At 43.7% G+C, this 14,189-nt stretch overlaps 1 protein-coding gene across 23 annotated transcripts in view; it reads right to left on the bottom strand.

The window, feature by feature from the left end:
- LOC148161614 (putative phospholipid-transporting ATPase IIB) overlaps positions 1-14,117 on the bottom strand; it is an 83,815-nt gene extending 69,698 nt beyond the window's left edge. For 8 of the 23 annotated variants that reach the window (XR_015767460.1, XR_015767461.1, XR_015767463.1 and 5 more), the window contains exon 1: positions 13,851-14,097. Coding sequence is in view for 9 of the 23 variants with exons in the window: in XM_088020698.1 (XP_087876824.1) it covers positions 13,851-13,966 (116 nt within the window). In the remaining 14 variants the exon portion in view is untranslated. Of the gene's footprint in view, positions 1-13,850 lie in introns of all 23 variants that reach the window. The other 15 variants (XR_015767458.1, XR_015767457.1, XR_015767459.1 and 12 more) reach the window with 9 other exon arrangements.
- Positions 14,118-14,189: the final 72 nt, after the last annotated feature.

Below are 14,189 nucleotides of genomic sequence, written 5' to 3'. Positions count from 1 at the left end.
TACAGAGCAAGGGACAGCTACCCCCTGGGGGAGGGAAAGCAGAGGGCGAGGCTGAAGGAAGGACAGTGAACGTGGGTGCAAGCCAGCGTGGCCTCCCTTCCCTGCTGCCCAGGTAGAAATTCAGCGTTGAGAGGAGGAGGAGGGACAGGAGAAGCCTGCGGCCAGTGTTTGCTGAAACTGTCAGGCATGAATTTAAGCACCTCGCCTACGTTCATTTAATTCCTAGTTTTAGACAATTAACATAGGAAATTCTTACTATAAAAAAGAAACATAACTGAAATGTCCAAGACCAAAGGTGGTCTATCCATACCACGTGACATCACCCGGTTTAAAAGAAGTAGGCAATGTGACGTGTGCTATGGCACGAAGCTTGAAAACATTTCGCTCAGTGCAATAAGCCAGACGCAATACGACAGACCCCGAAGGGCTCCACCTCCACGAGGTGACAGCAGTCAACTCCACAGACACGGAGGTACAGAAAGGCTATGGGGGCCGGGGAGGGGGGACAGCGAGGCGTCTCCCGGGTGCAGAGCTTGGGTTTGGGAGGAGGAAGGAGGCCTGGGGGCGGGAGGTGAGGACAGTGGTACAACAGCGTGAATGTGCTCACGGCCACTGCACTGCACGCTTGGGTAGACGTGCTTAAGATGGTAAGTTTTATGTTAGGTCTGATAAATTTTTTAAAAAGGAACACATTCTATAAATATCGCTGAAATCCAGCTTCCTAGCAGCCGCGTAACCCCCGGAAGATGGGTATTTCCTCATCACTACCCACATCTCCAACATACGAAGCTGGTTTCTACCCTGGGGTCGGCCTGAACGCACCACCAGGCCCCTTCCCCTCACCCTCCTGCCGGCTGCCGCAGTTAAGGAACTAGAATCGGTATGGCTATCCTGGAAAAGCCAAATCCTCACACACCAGGCACATTCAGGCAAGAGTTTGATCACTTGGGGAGCTGGCCTGTCAATGAGACCAAACACCAGAAGGAGAGAGAACACTCCTGAAGGCCTCCTGGACTGTGAGGCCCTGGAGAAGGGGGCTGGGGTCTACGGAGCCCTTCCCACAACCGGGCACCCAGGGTACCTGTATTCTGCATGGTCCAAGAAGAAAAGTTTAGCGCAAATGAGAAACTTTTACAGCACATGACAGTAAAACCATTCCTCAGCAACAGTTCTCACAAATAAAATTTAAAAAAAGCAAACACTTGGGTGCCTGGGTGGCTCAGTTGGTTAAGCGACTGCCTTCAGCTCAGGTCACGATCCTGGAGTCCCAGGATTGAGTCCCGCATCGGGCTCCCTGCTCGGTGGAGAGCCTGCTTCTCCCTCTCCCTCTGCCTGCCTCTCTGCCTACTTGTGCTCTCTATCTCCGTCAAATAAATAAATAAAATCTTTAAAAAAAAAAAGCAAACAATTTGAATGACAGATGAGCAAAGACAATTCATAAAAAAAGAAATACAGCTGTACTTAGAGAACTATGTGCAGCCACATTAGGAACTCTAACCCTTCCCACACACACCTGAGGGACCGCCCTGGGCGAGCGCTGTCCCGACGAGGACAAGCACAAGAAGCGGGCTGCCTACTTGCAAAGGGAGACGTGCTGGGAAGACTCTAATACAGAAGGCGCGAGGGCCAGAAGGAAGCCGAGTCTCAAGAGGAGACACCTGCATGAAAGGAACCAACCACAGAAGGTCTTGGGAGACCTGGAAGGGGCTGCAGAGCCTTGAGGGCTCAGGACTGGAGAGAAAGCCGGGGCAGCTGGAGTGGGCAAGGCATGGGAGGGACACCGGATGCGGCTGAAGGGGTGGGCAGGGCTGAGTCCCGTGGGCACGGCCTGCCAGCATAAGGAGTCTCACTTTAACTCTCAGGGGAAGGGAAGTCAGTGGAAGGTTTTAAGACTAGGAGTCATTTTTGTTTCCAAGAGAACTTCTAAAACACGCAAATTAAAACAACTGAAAAAAATTCTTCACCCTTAGCATTCTTAACAGTCTTGGTTAACGAAGCACTCTTAATGGCTAGCAAGAGTGTGAACAACTTTTATGGAGGACAGTTTGTGAAAATGCCCTGACAGCCCTTTTTTGTAATGGGAGTAACTTTAACCATAGCTTCTAATGATCCATGAAAGCAAATATTTGAAAACATGAAAAATGTACAAAAGATTGATCTACCAAGATGACCATGACTGTGCTGTGCTGCTTAAAAGTCTACCCAAAAAGCACGGAAGACTTTAGTTCCAGTGATGAGACCCGGTCCCGGGTGTCGGACACCCACACGCTGTCGCTGACAGCAGTAAGGCGGAGGGAGGGCCTTCCGAGAGTCACAGGGAGGAGCGGCAGCACCTGTCCCCGCCCCGACCAGCACCCAGGGTCCCCTCGCTCCAGTCACCATCCACACACCACACAACATCCCCACAACAGGAGACTCGTCATTTGAGGGGCTCACACAAAAGCTCCTCTCAGCTGTGAGGGAGCGGGCCTAAAACAGAGTCAATAGGTTTCCTCAGAAAAATTCCTTTTTTCTCATTCTCTGCATAAGATCACTTCTTTTAAAACAGTCAACTAGAAAATGAATATTTATACAAAATGCAATTAAAATTCAAAATGCCACTTAAATATATTATAATATAGTATACAAAATGAGATTTTTAGTCTTTTTCATTAAGTTCTTTCAGCGATTGTGCTGCATTTTAGCAAAAGTCACAATCTTATCAAGTTTCATGCTAGAAAAGTAGTACAAAGAGTCTGAAAGATAATGAACATAAGCAACATCACGTTTAGTAACCTCCACTTCAGAGATGGAGCCTTTGAAGTGGCAAGCAATTTATTCCATTTCCAAAGCAATTTTCCTATCGTATTGAAAATTTTACCTCAGTATTTAAAAACAATAAGATGATGAATAATGGATTTTTTCAGAGACAGGATAAGCAGAAAATCCTAAGTGTCTGTGTTGCCTAGTGTCATACACACTTAATTGGTTTGTCACTCAAGAAAAATCAACGTTTCCAGCAATTAAGTATAATTCTGGAAACATATTTTTAAAAAGAGTAAAAACAATGTGAACAAAGACGACAGAACAGATGATACCAAACCCAAGAGTACTGCCACACTAAGAAACGGAGACAACTCTCTTAGCTGCTGCCAAAGGTTTAGAAAAATTGGGAACCTTCAACAAAAAACACTCAAGTCCTAGAAGGTGCGTAATTTACATGTATCTAAGTAAAAGTAGGTCAATACAGTAACTAGCTTAAACTCACATTAAGTATGTAATAGCCTTATTGTTTCCATTTTGAGGAGAAGCATTGCTGAGAAGCCAACTGATAGTAAAGGGAGAAACCATTTAAAATATGCCTAATGCTTAAACCTTCTTTAAGAAAAATAAACACTGCCCTCTTTGCCTACATGTTAATAGAGTAGAAAAACAAAGCAACAAAGTACTATAAAGAAATGGGTATGTTTCCTTCATCAAACACAGCTTCCAAGTTCAAGCGTGTCACTGATGAGTCACTAATAAGCAGCAAAACTGTATACTGGGAAACTGGGACTCTTCCCTTCCTACAGTAGCAGAGGAGTTAAACAGCAGAATAGTTGTGTAGAAAAAAAAAAAAAAAAAGGAAAGGAACATTGCCTGAAAGGCACGCCTTGACCTCAGCAATAAAAACAAGCAAGACGCGCAAGGGCCAGTCAGTGCCCACGCCCGGAGATGCCCCCCATGTGGACTATGGACACAGTAACCTCGGAGCCACCGACTCCTCTTCCACGGCGTTCTGTAAAAAAACCTCAATACCAATTTCTTAACATAAGAAATTACACCAACGCTATACATGAATCGAAACAAGCCTCTAAATTAGAGTAATGGGACAATATCTAATATTATGTAAACGCCAATCCAGAAATTAAAAACATACGTGGGCCGATTAGCTCAGGACACATGACCCAGTTATACCCAAAACTGTCATGTTCACAATCACCAAATCTATCTTCATGCTAATACTGTCAGCTGTAGAAACTACAGTGAAACAGACCTGTTCTGGCAGGTTTAAAGAATTTCATGAACTCGAGTGAACTACAGATCCTTAAAAATATGTCTCTGATTCCAAGGAGTCCTGGGCCTGAGCACTTTGATAAACACTATCTTAAGAATCATTTGGTAGCGGCACCTGGGCGGCTCAGTCACTAGCGTCTGCCTTCGGCTCAGGTCGTGATCCCAGGGTCCTGGGATCGAGTCCCACACTGGATTCCCAGGGGGTCCGCTTCTCCCTCTGCCCCTCCCCCTGCTTGTGCTCTCTCTTTCTCTCTCTCACTGTCAAATAAATAAATAAATCTTAAAAAAAAAAAACAAAGGAAGAATCATTTGGTACTTGAAAAAACCTTTTCAGCTGTGAAAACACAAAAAAGAAGTTTCATCTTTATAACTAGAGTAAAGGCATTTTTTTAGATCATCATAACTGTAAAATTTTTAAAGATTCAGAGGAAATCGTGTATAGACACTCATTCTGAGTGTCTATAAAAAAAACTGTGTTGCCTCTATTAAGAAACACACGAATATTTTAGAGATAATCAGACAAGAGCCATCTGTTCTCAGCATGGCTCTCTTCTCAAACACTAAAGTTTAACCATTATAATATTGCAAATGACTCTAGGCAGGGCCAAAAGCCACACTGCAACATGAAGCAAAGAATAGGTACTAATAGACATGGATAAACACAATGATGTCCAGTGTCAGTCATTCTCTTTTCAAATGTGAAGATAATTTGAATGACATGGGTACCATTTAAAAGACAGAAATGAAAAATATCAAATTAACAAATACCTTACTTTTACCCACCTATACATACTTCAAGAAGAAAATCAATGCCTCACATTAGTTCACAGAAAATGATCTTAACAAGTAATTGCACTCTTACTGAACTATTAAATACTATGCGTGGGACACAGCATTTCATTCACCTAGGAACTTCCAAAAAAAAAAACAAAACCCACCCCCCCAAAAAAAACCAAGAACATCCTCCTGTATTAACCATACTCAAACATATCTAATTTGTCCCCTTGAAATTTTCATAAAGTACAAACCCAATGATGAAAAATTTTATACCAGTTGTAATAATTTATGATCACTACATGTTAAATATATTGTGTCCTAAACTAGCATGATTATAATGAAATAAAAGTAGTTTCACTCCAAGGAAAACCTGAAAACCTTTAAAATACATTACTACAGTTCCTTATACCTTATGAACACAAAATGACATTTTTATATGGTCAAAAAAAAGCCTTTTAAAGCTCACAAAGCAAGAAAAGCCCGTGTCAAAGCTGTTTTTCTAACAACTAATTAGCTTTCAATTGCCAATGTGGAAGAAAAAGACCCCATAATATAAACTTTTGTTATTGGAAATAGAAGACTGAATTTGCACTTTTTATTTTTTTATCTATTTTTTTAGCTGTCTTCTAATTTACAGCACACATTTCCCAAAACAGAAATACTAGAAAAGCCATAATTTGGATATAAAACTTTACTCACTTTACAGTTCTGAAATATGAAATTAGAGATTTGTTATATATTAAGTCAAAAGTACCCTAAACACAGTTAGCTTTGTTAAGTATATCTCACTGCAGTAAGAAAACCTCCAGAGATGAGGTGCGGGAGGTGCTGAGAGGCGGGGCGCTAGGTCTCTCTCAGAGGTGAAGAAAATCTTCCAACCCTGCCCGTGGTGATGGCTGCATTTACCTTGTGAATACATAAATAGTGTATTTTTTGAATACACTGAATTTTACACTCCAAACGGGAGGCCTGTATCCAAAACTTATTAGTGAATGGAAAAATAAATAATAAGACGGACTTTCAAATACAAAGAGTAAAGACAAAAACAGAACAAAGGTAAATGACTCCTTCCTGCCAGTTCCAGAACAAGACTTGAGCAGACAGGGCGCCCTCCCCCTCTCCCCCATAAGCTATAACCCTGGAGACGACAGAGGGAAAGGTGAAGAGAAGGAGGCAGACCAGGAGGGACCCAGACCCCAGAGGTCACACAACAGGGAGTTCCCAATGCGCTCCTTCAGCCTCATTTATCCCAAATTGTGTACCAGAGAGTCAGCAGCCAGAAAAACCACGGACATAAACCAAAGAGAGCCCCAAGAACAGCCCAGGCCCTCCTGCCCATCCCTACCACTGGGTTCACAGGAACCCAGACGTAAAGGCCCCCCAGGCCATACTGCAGGAGGCCAGAGGCTGCAATAAACAGGCATTCCTCCCCTCCCCAGACAAGGGGACATCAGCAGAGCCCCACGCGGCACCGCAGACCCCATGTCTGCCCAGCGGTGAAGGGGGGACCACCCGCAGACCCCATGTCTGCCCAGCGGTGAAGGGGGCACCCTCTTCTCCCAGGTGTCAAAGGGAACCCAGCTTTCACCCCATCTGCCAGCAACAAGGCAGCACCACCTCATCCCACCTCCCTATCCCCCAGTCCCATGGGGTGTCAGAGGAGGCCTGATAAAACAGAAGATTATTTGAATAAAGTCCAGAACCTCCCAGCATAATACCCAAAATGTCCAGGATACAATTTAAAAAAAAAAAAAGGACTCATTATACCAAAAGCCAGGAAAATCTCTAATCCTGAAGGAAAAATAACCAACAAATGCCAACACCAAAGGGATGCATATGGTGAAATTATCTGACAAGGATTCTCATATCCATCATAAAAATGTGTCTATGGGCAATTACAAACATACTTGAAGCAAATGAAAACAAACAAACAGCTATTTCAGCAAAGAAAGCTAATATGAAGAAGAACCAAATGGAAATTCTAAAACTAAAAAATACAATAATGGAGATTTGAAAACAATGCATAGGGTTCAGGGGCAGAAAAGAAGAGACAAAGGAAAAGTCAATGAACTTGAAGAGTGAACAACAGAAACCAATCTGGACAGAAAATGGACTTAAAACAAATGAGGAGAAACTCAGGACGTTTGAGACACAAGAAAGATCTCACAAGGTGTCTCCAGAGAGAGCGTTAGAAGAGATGAAAGAGGGTGGGGCTCAAAAAGTTCTAGACAAATAATGGCTGAAAACTCCTAACCTGACAAAAGATAAAACTTGCAGATTCAATATGCTACGTGAACCCCAAACAGTATAAACCCAAAGAAATCTATGTCAAGACCCATAATAATCAAACTACTGAACTAAAGACAAGAAAAAAAGCTTGTAAGTAGTGAGAAATGACATCTTACCCACAGGAAAAGAAAACATTCCAATGACATCAGATTTCTCATCAGAAATCATGGAGGCCAGAAAGAAGTAGCATAACATTTTCCAAGGGCTTAAAATAGAAAAAGGACTGTCAACCCCAAATTGTGTATCTGGTGAAATTACCCTTCAGGAATGAAGCAGAAATAAGACCTTCTAAGACGAAAGAAAACTAAGAGAATTTGTTTTCAGCAGACCTACACTAAAAGAATAGCAAGGAATTCTTAGAACAGAAATAATAAGGAATTCAGGACCTTCAAGAAATAAGAGAACAACAGAAATAGTGAAAACATGGGTGAATAGAATAGGCATTTCTTCTCCTTTTGAGTTTTCTAGATTATGTTTGAGAGAGAGAAAAATTAACACTGATGTGTAACTCTAGTCATATGTAAGGGAAATATTTATGTACTTTTGCAAAATTAAAGTATTTATGTAATTGTACAAGATAATTACTTTACCAGTAAGGATGAGTAAAGGGATGTAAAGAGGTACTGATTCTTCACTTTACTAACACTGATAAAATATCAACACCAGAATACTGTGATGAATCACATATGTATAATGTCATATCTAGAACTACCACTAAATAACATCTATACAAAGACATACAGTGGAGAAACACCATAGGTAAATCAAAATGGAATTCCAAAAATTGTTCAAGTAACCCACAGAAAAACAGGAAAAAGAAAACAAAGAAACAACGCAGCAATCAAAAAGGAAAATGGCAGATATAAGCCCTAACTTGTCAATCATTACACTGAACATAAATGCTCTAAATATATCAATCATAAGACAGAGATTGGCACAGGCTCAGGTCTTGATCCTGGAGTCCCGGGATCGGGTCCCGCATCGGGCTCCCTGTTTGGCGGGGAGTCTGCTTCTCCCTCTGACCCTCTCCCCTCTCATGCTGTCTATCTCATTCTCTCTCTCAAATAAATAAATAAATTCTTTAAAAAAAAACAAAAACAAAACATAAGCCAACCATATGCTGACTACAACAAACTTACCTCAAATATAAGCAGGTGGAAAGTAAAAGGATGGAAAATTATATGCCAGGTAAACATTAGTCAAAATAAAGCATGAGTGGCTATATAAATGTCAGAAAAAGGAAAGCCCAGAGCAAAAATATTACTAGAGACAGATGGAAATTATAAAATAATAAAAGCATCAGTCCATCAAAACAGAGCAATCCCAAACATGTCTGCACCAAATGACAGACTGGCAAAACAGTAAAGTAAAAATTGATAAAACCAAAAGGAAAAATAGACAAATGCACAATTACAGTTAGAGACTTCAACGACCCACTCTCAACCAAGAAAACAACTAGAACATAAACTAGCAAAGATAACAGGATCTTATCAACATTTCAGAACATTTCACCCAACGACAGCACAATACACCTTCTTTTGGGCCCTGAAATTCTTACCAATACAGACCATATTCTTGGTCACAAGACAAACCACCAAAATTAAATGAAGTAACACGAAGCATGTTCTTTAACCACAAAGAAATCATGCTAGAAATTAGTAACAGAAATATAACAGCAAATTTTCCATACACATTCCTAAGTAATCCATGAGACAGAGGGGAAGTCTCAAAGTAAAACAAAATGCCAAAATTTGTGGGACACCGATAAATCAGTGCTGAGAGGGAAATTGACAGCACAAAATCCTTATGTTAAAAAAAGAGGAAAAGTCTCCAATCAATAATCTAAACTCCCACCATAAGAAACAAGAATGAGAAGATAAAAAATAAAACCTAAAGAAGCAATCAAAAAGAAGGAAAAGTAAAGCACAGAAATTAATAAAAGTAAAAACAGACAACTACAGAAAAAATAAGAAAAATAAAGGATAGCTCTTTGAAAAAACTCAAACCTCTAGTAAGACTAACCAACAAAGGAGTGAAGGCACAAACCACCAATATCTGAATGAAACAACATCAAAAAGATAGTAAGAGAATAGATGACGAACAACACTACACACATAAATATGGCAACTTTCCTGAAAAGGACCGATTCCTCAAAGGGCACAATCACAACTCACCCCAAACAAAATAGCTCATTTGAATAGCCTAGTTAACTATTAAAGAAACTGAGTTTGTAAAGTGAAACACCCAAAAAAGAAATCTCTTAGGTCCAGACGGTTTCACTGGGAATTCTACCAAACATTTAAAGAAGAGAGCAACTCTATTCGAAGTCTTCCAGAAAGCAGGAGAGAAGGGAACACTTTCCAAGTCATCTCATGAGGCCAGGCATCAGGGCTAAAATCTGACAGTCACTGCCGTTCCATTCATGGAAAAGAGACATCTACAGTCAAGTGCAATCTGTGCTCTGAGGGGGAACAGGGGCCTGTAGGAGCCAGCAGGGGCATCTAACTCTATCCTGGCTGGGGTTGAGATAATGGAAGGCTTCAAAAGAAAAGTAATTTTCGATGCTGACAGAGTCAGAAATATAGCCACTGAAATATGGAGATTTTAAATGCCAGAAGAAACAGCTAGAAGAATCCAAAATAAGTGCCTTGGGGGTGAGAGGCTGGGGTAAGGAGGAAGCAATAAGCGGAGTACAGAGCCACAGTATATTCTCATTAGCCTTTTACCATATGTTATTATGATAAAATACAACCAACCTTCACAAAATAATGTAAAAGCACAACTTCCAGTTTAAGATCCATCTCTCCCTGCTCCTCTTCCCTAAGCCCAACTATAAGCTTGGAAATAAAGCAAGAGCCAAACAAAGGAGAGCTCTGGAAGGGGGCGAGAAGGCAGCAGTGAAGAGGAAGAGGGTTAGGGGGGCTTGGGACCAAGGACTGAGAAACGACACAGCGGCAGGACGTCCTACAGGCCCTCACCCAACAGCAGGAAGGAGACAGGCCTGGCATTCCCTAACTCCCAACCCAGCAAGGAAAGGCACCCCGGAAAGATCATTCCTCCCCTGGAGGGAGCAAGAGTACACCACCACCAGCAAGACAGATCAAAAAGTGCCGTGGGAAACGGCATCCTTCCCCATGGAACTAAGACTCCCCTGTCCCATCGAGGGACAGTGGTGCATCTGGGCGGCAGCAGTTAGAGGAACCCTGCCACAAAAACAGGTTAGAAGCCTCAGAAAGCCCCTGTGTCCCCGTGGGCCGAGACGCCCCTCTCTTCTCACCAGGAGGGAAACCAGGCAGCATCACCAAGCACAGCCCCACTTCAGAAGCAGCCAGTCCAGGAAACCGCTTCTACTCAGGGCCTGAACTCCCCTCCTCTGCCACCAGAGACCAGAGCAGCAGGAAGCACCAGCAAGAGGGATTCCAAGGGCCACAGCGGTGCTGAGACTCCTCCCCTAACCAGACACACCAGAACAGCCAGCAGGCTCGTGCAGAGCGGGTACAATCACAACCACTGCCCATCCAACAAGGCCTTTTCATCACATGGACTGACCATTCCTTCTCTTACCAAGAGACACTGGGCCTGGGGAGATCGCCTCTTCCTTTCAGCACGATAAGCAGGGACAAGAAGGAGTCCCAGTACACCACATAAACCAAGCACACCAAAAACTGTAACACAAAATTAAACTGTCACTGGGATCACAACCCACAAATGTAGGCCAGGACCTACAAGGTAAACCTAAACAGGGCGATCACCTGCTAAAGTAAAAGATATAAACAGAACCCACATTCTCCAGACATAAGAGACAGAATGTCCAGGATAAAATAAAAAATCATCCATCACATCAAGAACCAGAAGATTCACAGTGTGAGTTAGAAAGGATAATCAACAGACACCAAAACTCAAATTAACTCAGATACTGGAATTATGTGACAATCATTTTAAGCAGCAAACATAAACATGCTTCAACAAGCAATAACAATTCTCTTGAAACAAACAGAAATTATAAAACTGACAAACACACTAGTTCAAATGAAACACTGCTGCATGGACTCAACAGAAGAGTGAAGATGACAAAGGACAGAATTAGGGAATTTGCGAACAAAAATCAATACAATGCACACAATCTTAACACAGAAAAAAGAAACTGGGGGGGCGGGGAACCTAAGGGAATTATGTAACACTAACAAAAGATCCAACATTTGTATCACCCCAGTACCAGCAGGAGAGAGAAGACAGTGGAAACCAGAGTCCTTGAAGAAACTCCCCAACTTTGGTGAAACAAAACCCAACAGATTAAAATCTCTTACTAAATACCAACCAAGATAAACCAAAAGAAATCCACACCAAGATACATCACAGTTAAACTTGTAAAAATGAAAAACAAATAAGACCTTGAAAGCAGTCAGAGAGAAATGACACGTTACCCGCAGGGAAACGCCAACTCGCGCAGCAGTGAACTTCTCATCAGGAATCATGAAGGCAAGGTGGGCAGTAGCCAGTTTTCAAGGCTAACGAAAGAACTGTCAACCAGGAATTCTATACCCAATACATCCATCCTTCAGGAATGAAGGGGAAATAAGAACATTCTAAGGTGGAAGAAATTTCAAAAATTGGCTATAGGAAGCACTTCAAATAGAAAGGAATGGGGAAAAAAGAATCCTGGAATACAAGGAAGGAGTAACAGAAAGAGCAGAAACGTGGGTACGTACATTAGACTATCCTTATAATCATGAGTTTTATAAATATTTGATGATTTAAACAAAAAGTGTAACACCATCTGATACTCAAGATAGGATATTTGAAGTGTAGGGGGAGAAGATGGGTAAAGGGACCAAAATGCAAGTAAGGTTTACACACTCTACTCCACAGACTAAAATACGAATCCCAACACCCCATGGTGATAAGTCACATACGTATACTGCAATACCCAACAGAGCACACACTACAAAAACTACAAGAAGACCTACACTCAAAAACCCCGCAGAGATCTCCAAAAAAAGTTCAAATGACCTAAAGGAAGTCAAAAAGAGAAACAGAAGAGGAATGAGAATCAGAAGAAACAAAATAAACAAATAATAAAATAGCACCTACACTCTAATATGGCAATAATTAACTTAAATGTAAAGGGTCTAAATACACCCATCCAGAGAATGACAGAGTGCATAACGGAAAACCAGGATCCAACAAAGAGACTCCAAATTCAACTTAGGCTGAAAGCAAACACCATGCAAACATTAATCCACAATAAAGCAGGAGGAGATTTCAGAGCAAAGAAAATTGCCAGAGACAAAGAACATCATGCAAAAAAAGAAACACTCTACCAGAAGACGTAAGAATCCTAAATATGTACACACCAAATGACAGAGCCTCAAAATACCCGCAGCAAAAACTGAGATGCAAGCCGCGACGGAAACCTATTGTGAAATAAATAGCATATTTCCAAATAATGATCTCCCCAAATCAAGCACTCAGAGAATTTCTGACACAATCACTGTTACAGGTACTGTCAAGGAGGAAAAGAGAAATGGTACTTCTGGCCAAACGCTAAACACAGGCACCTCAGTAGGTTCTCCTGTAACCCTTCACCATCCTGTAGGAAAACAACAGTATTCCCCCCCATTTTACATCCCAGGAAATGGGCGTTCAGGTTAATGAGATCAAACAGCTAGTCAGTAAATGAGCCGCGATTCAATTCAGCTCTACAACATTACAACACATACTTTCTGACTCTATGTTACAGCTTCTCAAAGAGCCCAGAACCAAAGTTACTCTAAAACTCGAATCCTGAAGCAACTGGATATTGAAATTTTTTTTTCCTCTTCTGTACTAAAAGTTAGCAGCTTCTGCGGCACCTGTCCAACTCTCGACTTCAGCTCAGGTCGTGATCTCAGGTGGTGGGATCAAGGCCCGCCTAGGGCTCCACGCTCAGGGGGAGTCCGCTTGAGGTTCTCTCTCTCTCTCCGACCCTCCCCCCGCACGCACGCGCACTCTCTCAAATAAATTTTTTAAAAAGTTAATTGCTTCTACAATTCCTTAGGAATAAAATCTCGATTAACTGCAGAAGACAGTACTTCCTCTTTTTATAAGTTCCTTTTTTATAAAATGTAGTATTCCTCTCTTCGGGCGAGAAACAAGTGCGAGCTGAAACCAACTAGGGGAGGAGGCTTCCATTTTCAACGAAAGGTCTCTATGTTTTAAATGGACGACTGAAGTGGGGTCCCATTAAACAATCTAACCTTGTAAAGCTCCGTTTCTCATTGCTAAAAGCAAAACTTCTGGCCAACGAACATGATTAAGTGCACCTGGGTTTGGCACATGACCTGAACCCTTTGCATCTGTGACAGGCCGTGCTTCTCCACTCAGGTGTGTGCTTCGTGTCTGCACGTTCACGGTCCCTACGGGAACCACGCCGAGGCTCGGACAGCAGCAGTGTCTGCGGGATGAGGGCCCCGCCCGCCCGGCTCCCGTGAGAGCGCCGCAGCCGCACGCCGGCCCCCACCTCCGAGGGCGTCGATGGCCAAGGCAGCCCAGGACTGGGGCGGAGCTGGGGGTGACCCCGCCCGGCCCCGACGCTGGGTCCCGGGGCCTCTCCCAAGGGTGGACGCCCCCTCAGTGTGCAGGCGCGCGGGAGTCGGAGCACTGTGCGCGGCCTGCGAGCTGGGACAGACCCGCGGCCGGGGGGCGGGGGGCCCGGACGGGGCGCGGGGGGAGGGCCGCCGCGGGGGGAGGGAGGTCGGCGCCGTCGTTACCTGCTGGGCCGTTCGGCCCCCGGCCCAGGCCCGGCCGCGCTGTAGTAGGTCGCGCGTTTGCGGTTGGCCACGGCGGCCGCGCTGCGCACCGGGTACAGAGGGATCCGCTCCGCCATGTTCCGGCCGCCACCTTCCCGCCCCTCCTCGATTCACTGCCTTTCCCCGCCCTCTCCGCTCAGCTCCAACCCGGCTGAGGCGCCGCCCGCGCGGCCGTGCCCGCCCCGCGAGCGCCGGAGCCCGAGAGCTTCACAGAGCGTCGGAGCCTGATGACGACAGCTTGCGGCGAAGGCAGGGCACAAAACGCGGCGGCGTTAAGAGGCTCCGTCCCGCGTCCGGGCC

This window comes from Eumetopias jubatus, unplaced genomic scaffold (genome assembly GCF_037043125.1).
Source record: "Eumetopias jubatus isolate StellerSeaLion01/CBP00866 unplaced genomic scaffold, mEumJub1_p1.0 scaffold_109, whole genome shotgun sequence".
NCBI classification, from domain to species: domain Eukaryota; kingdom Metazoa; phylum Chordata; class Mammalia; order Carnivora; family Otariidae; genus Eumetopias; species Eumetopias jubatus.
The sequence above is the reverse complement of the archived record's forward strand: the minus strand, read 5'-3'. Positions and strand labels throughout refer to the sequence as shown.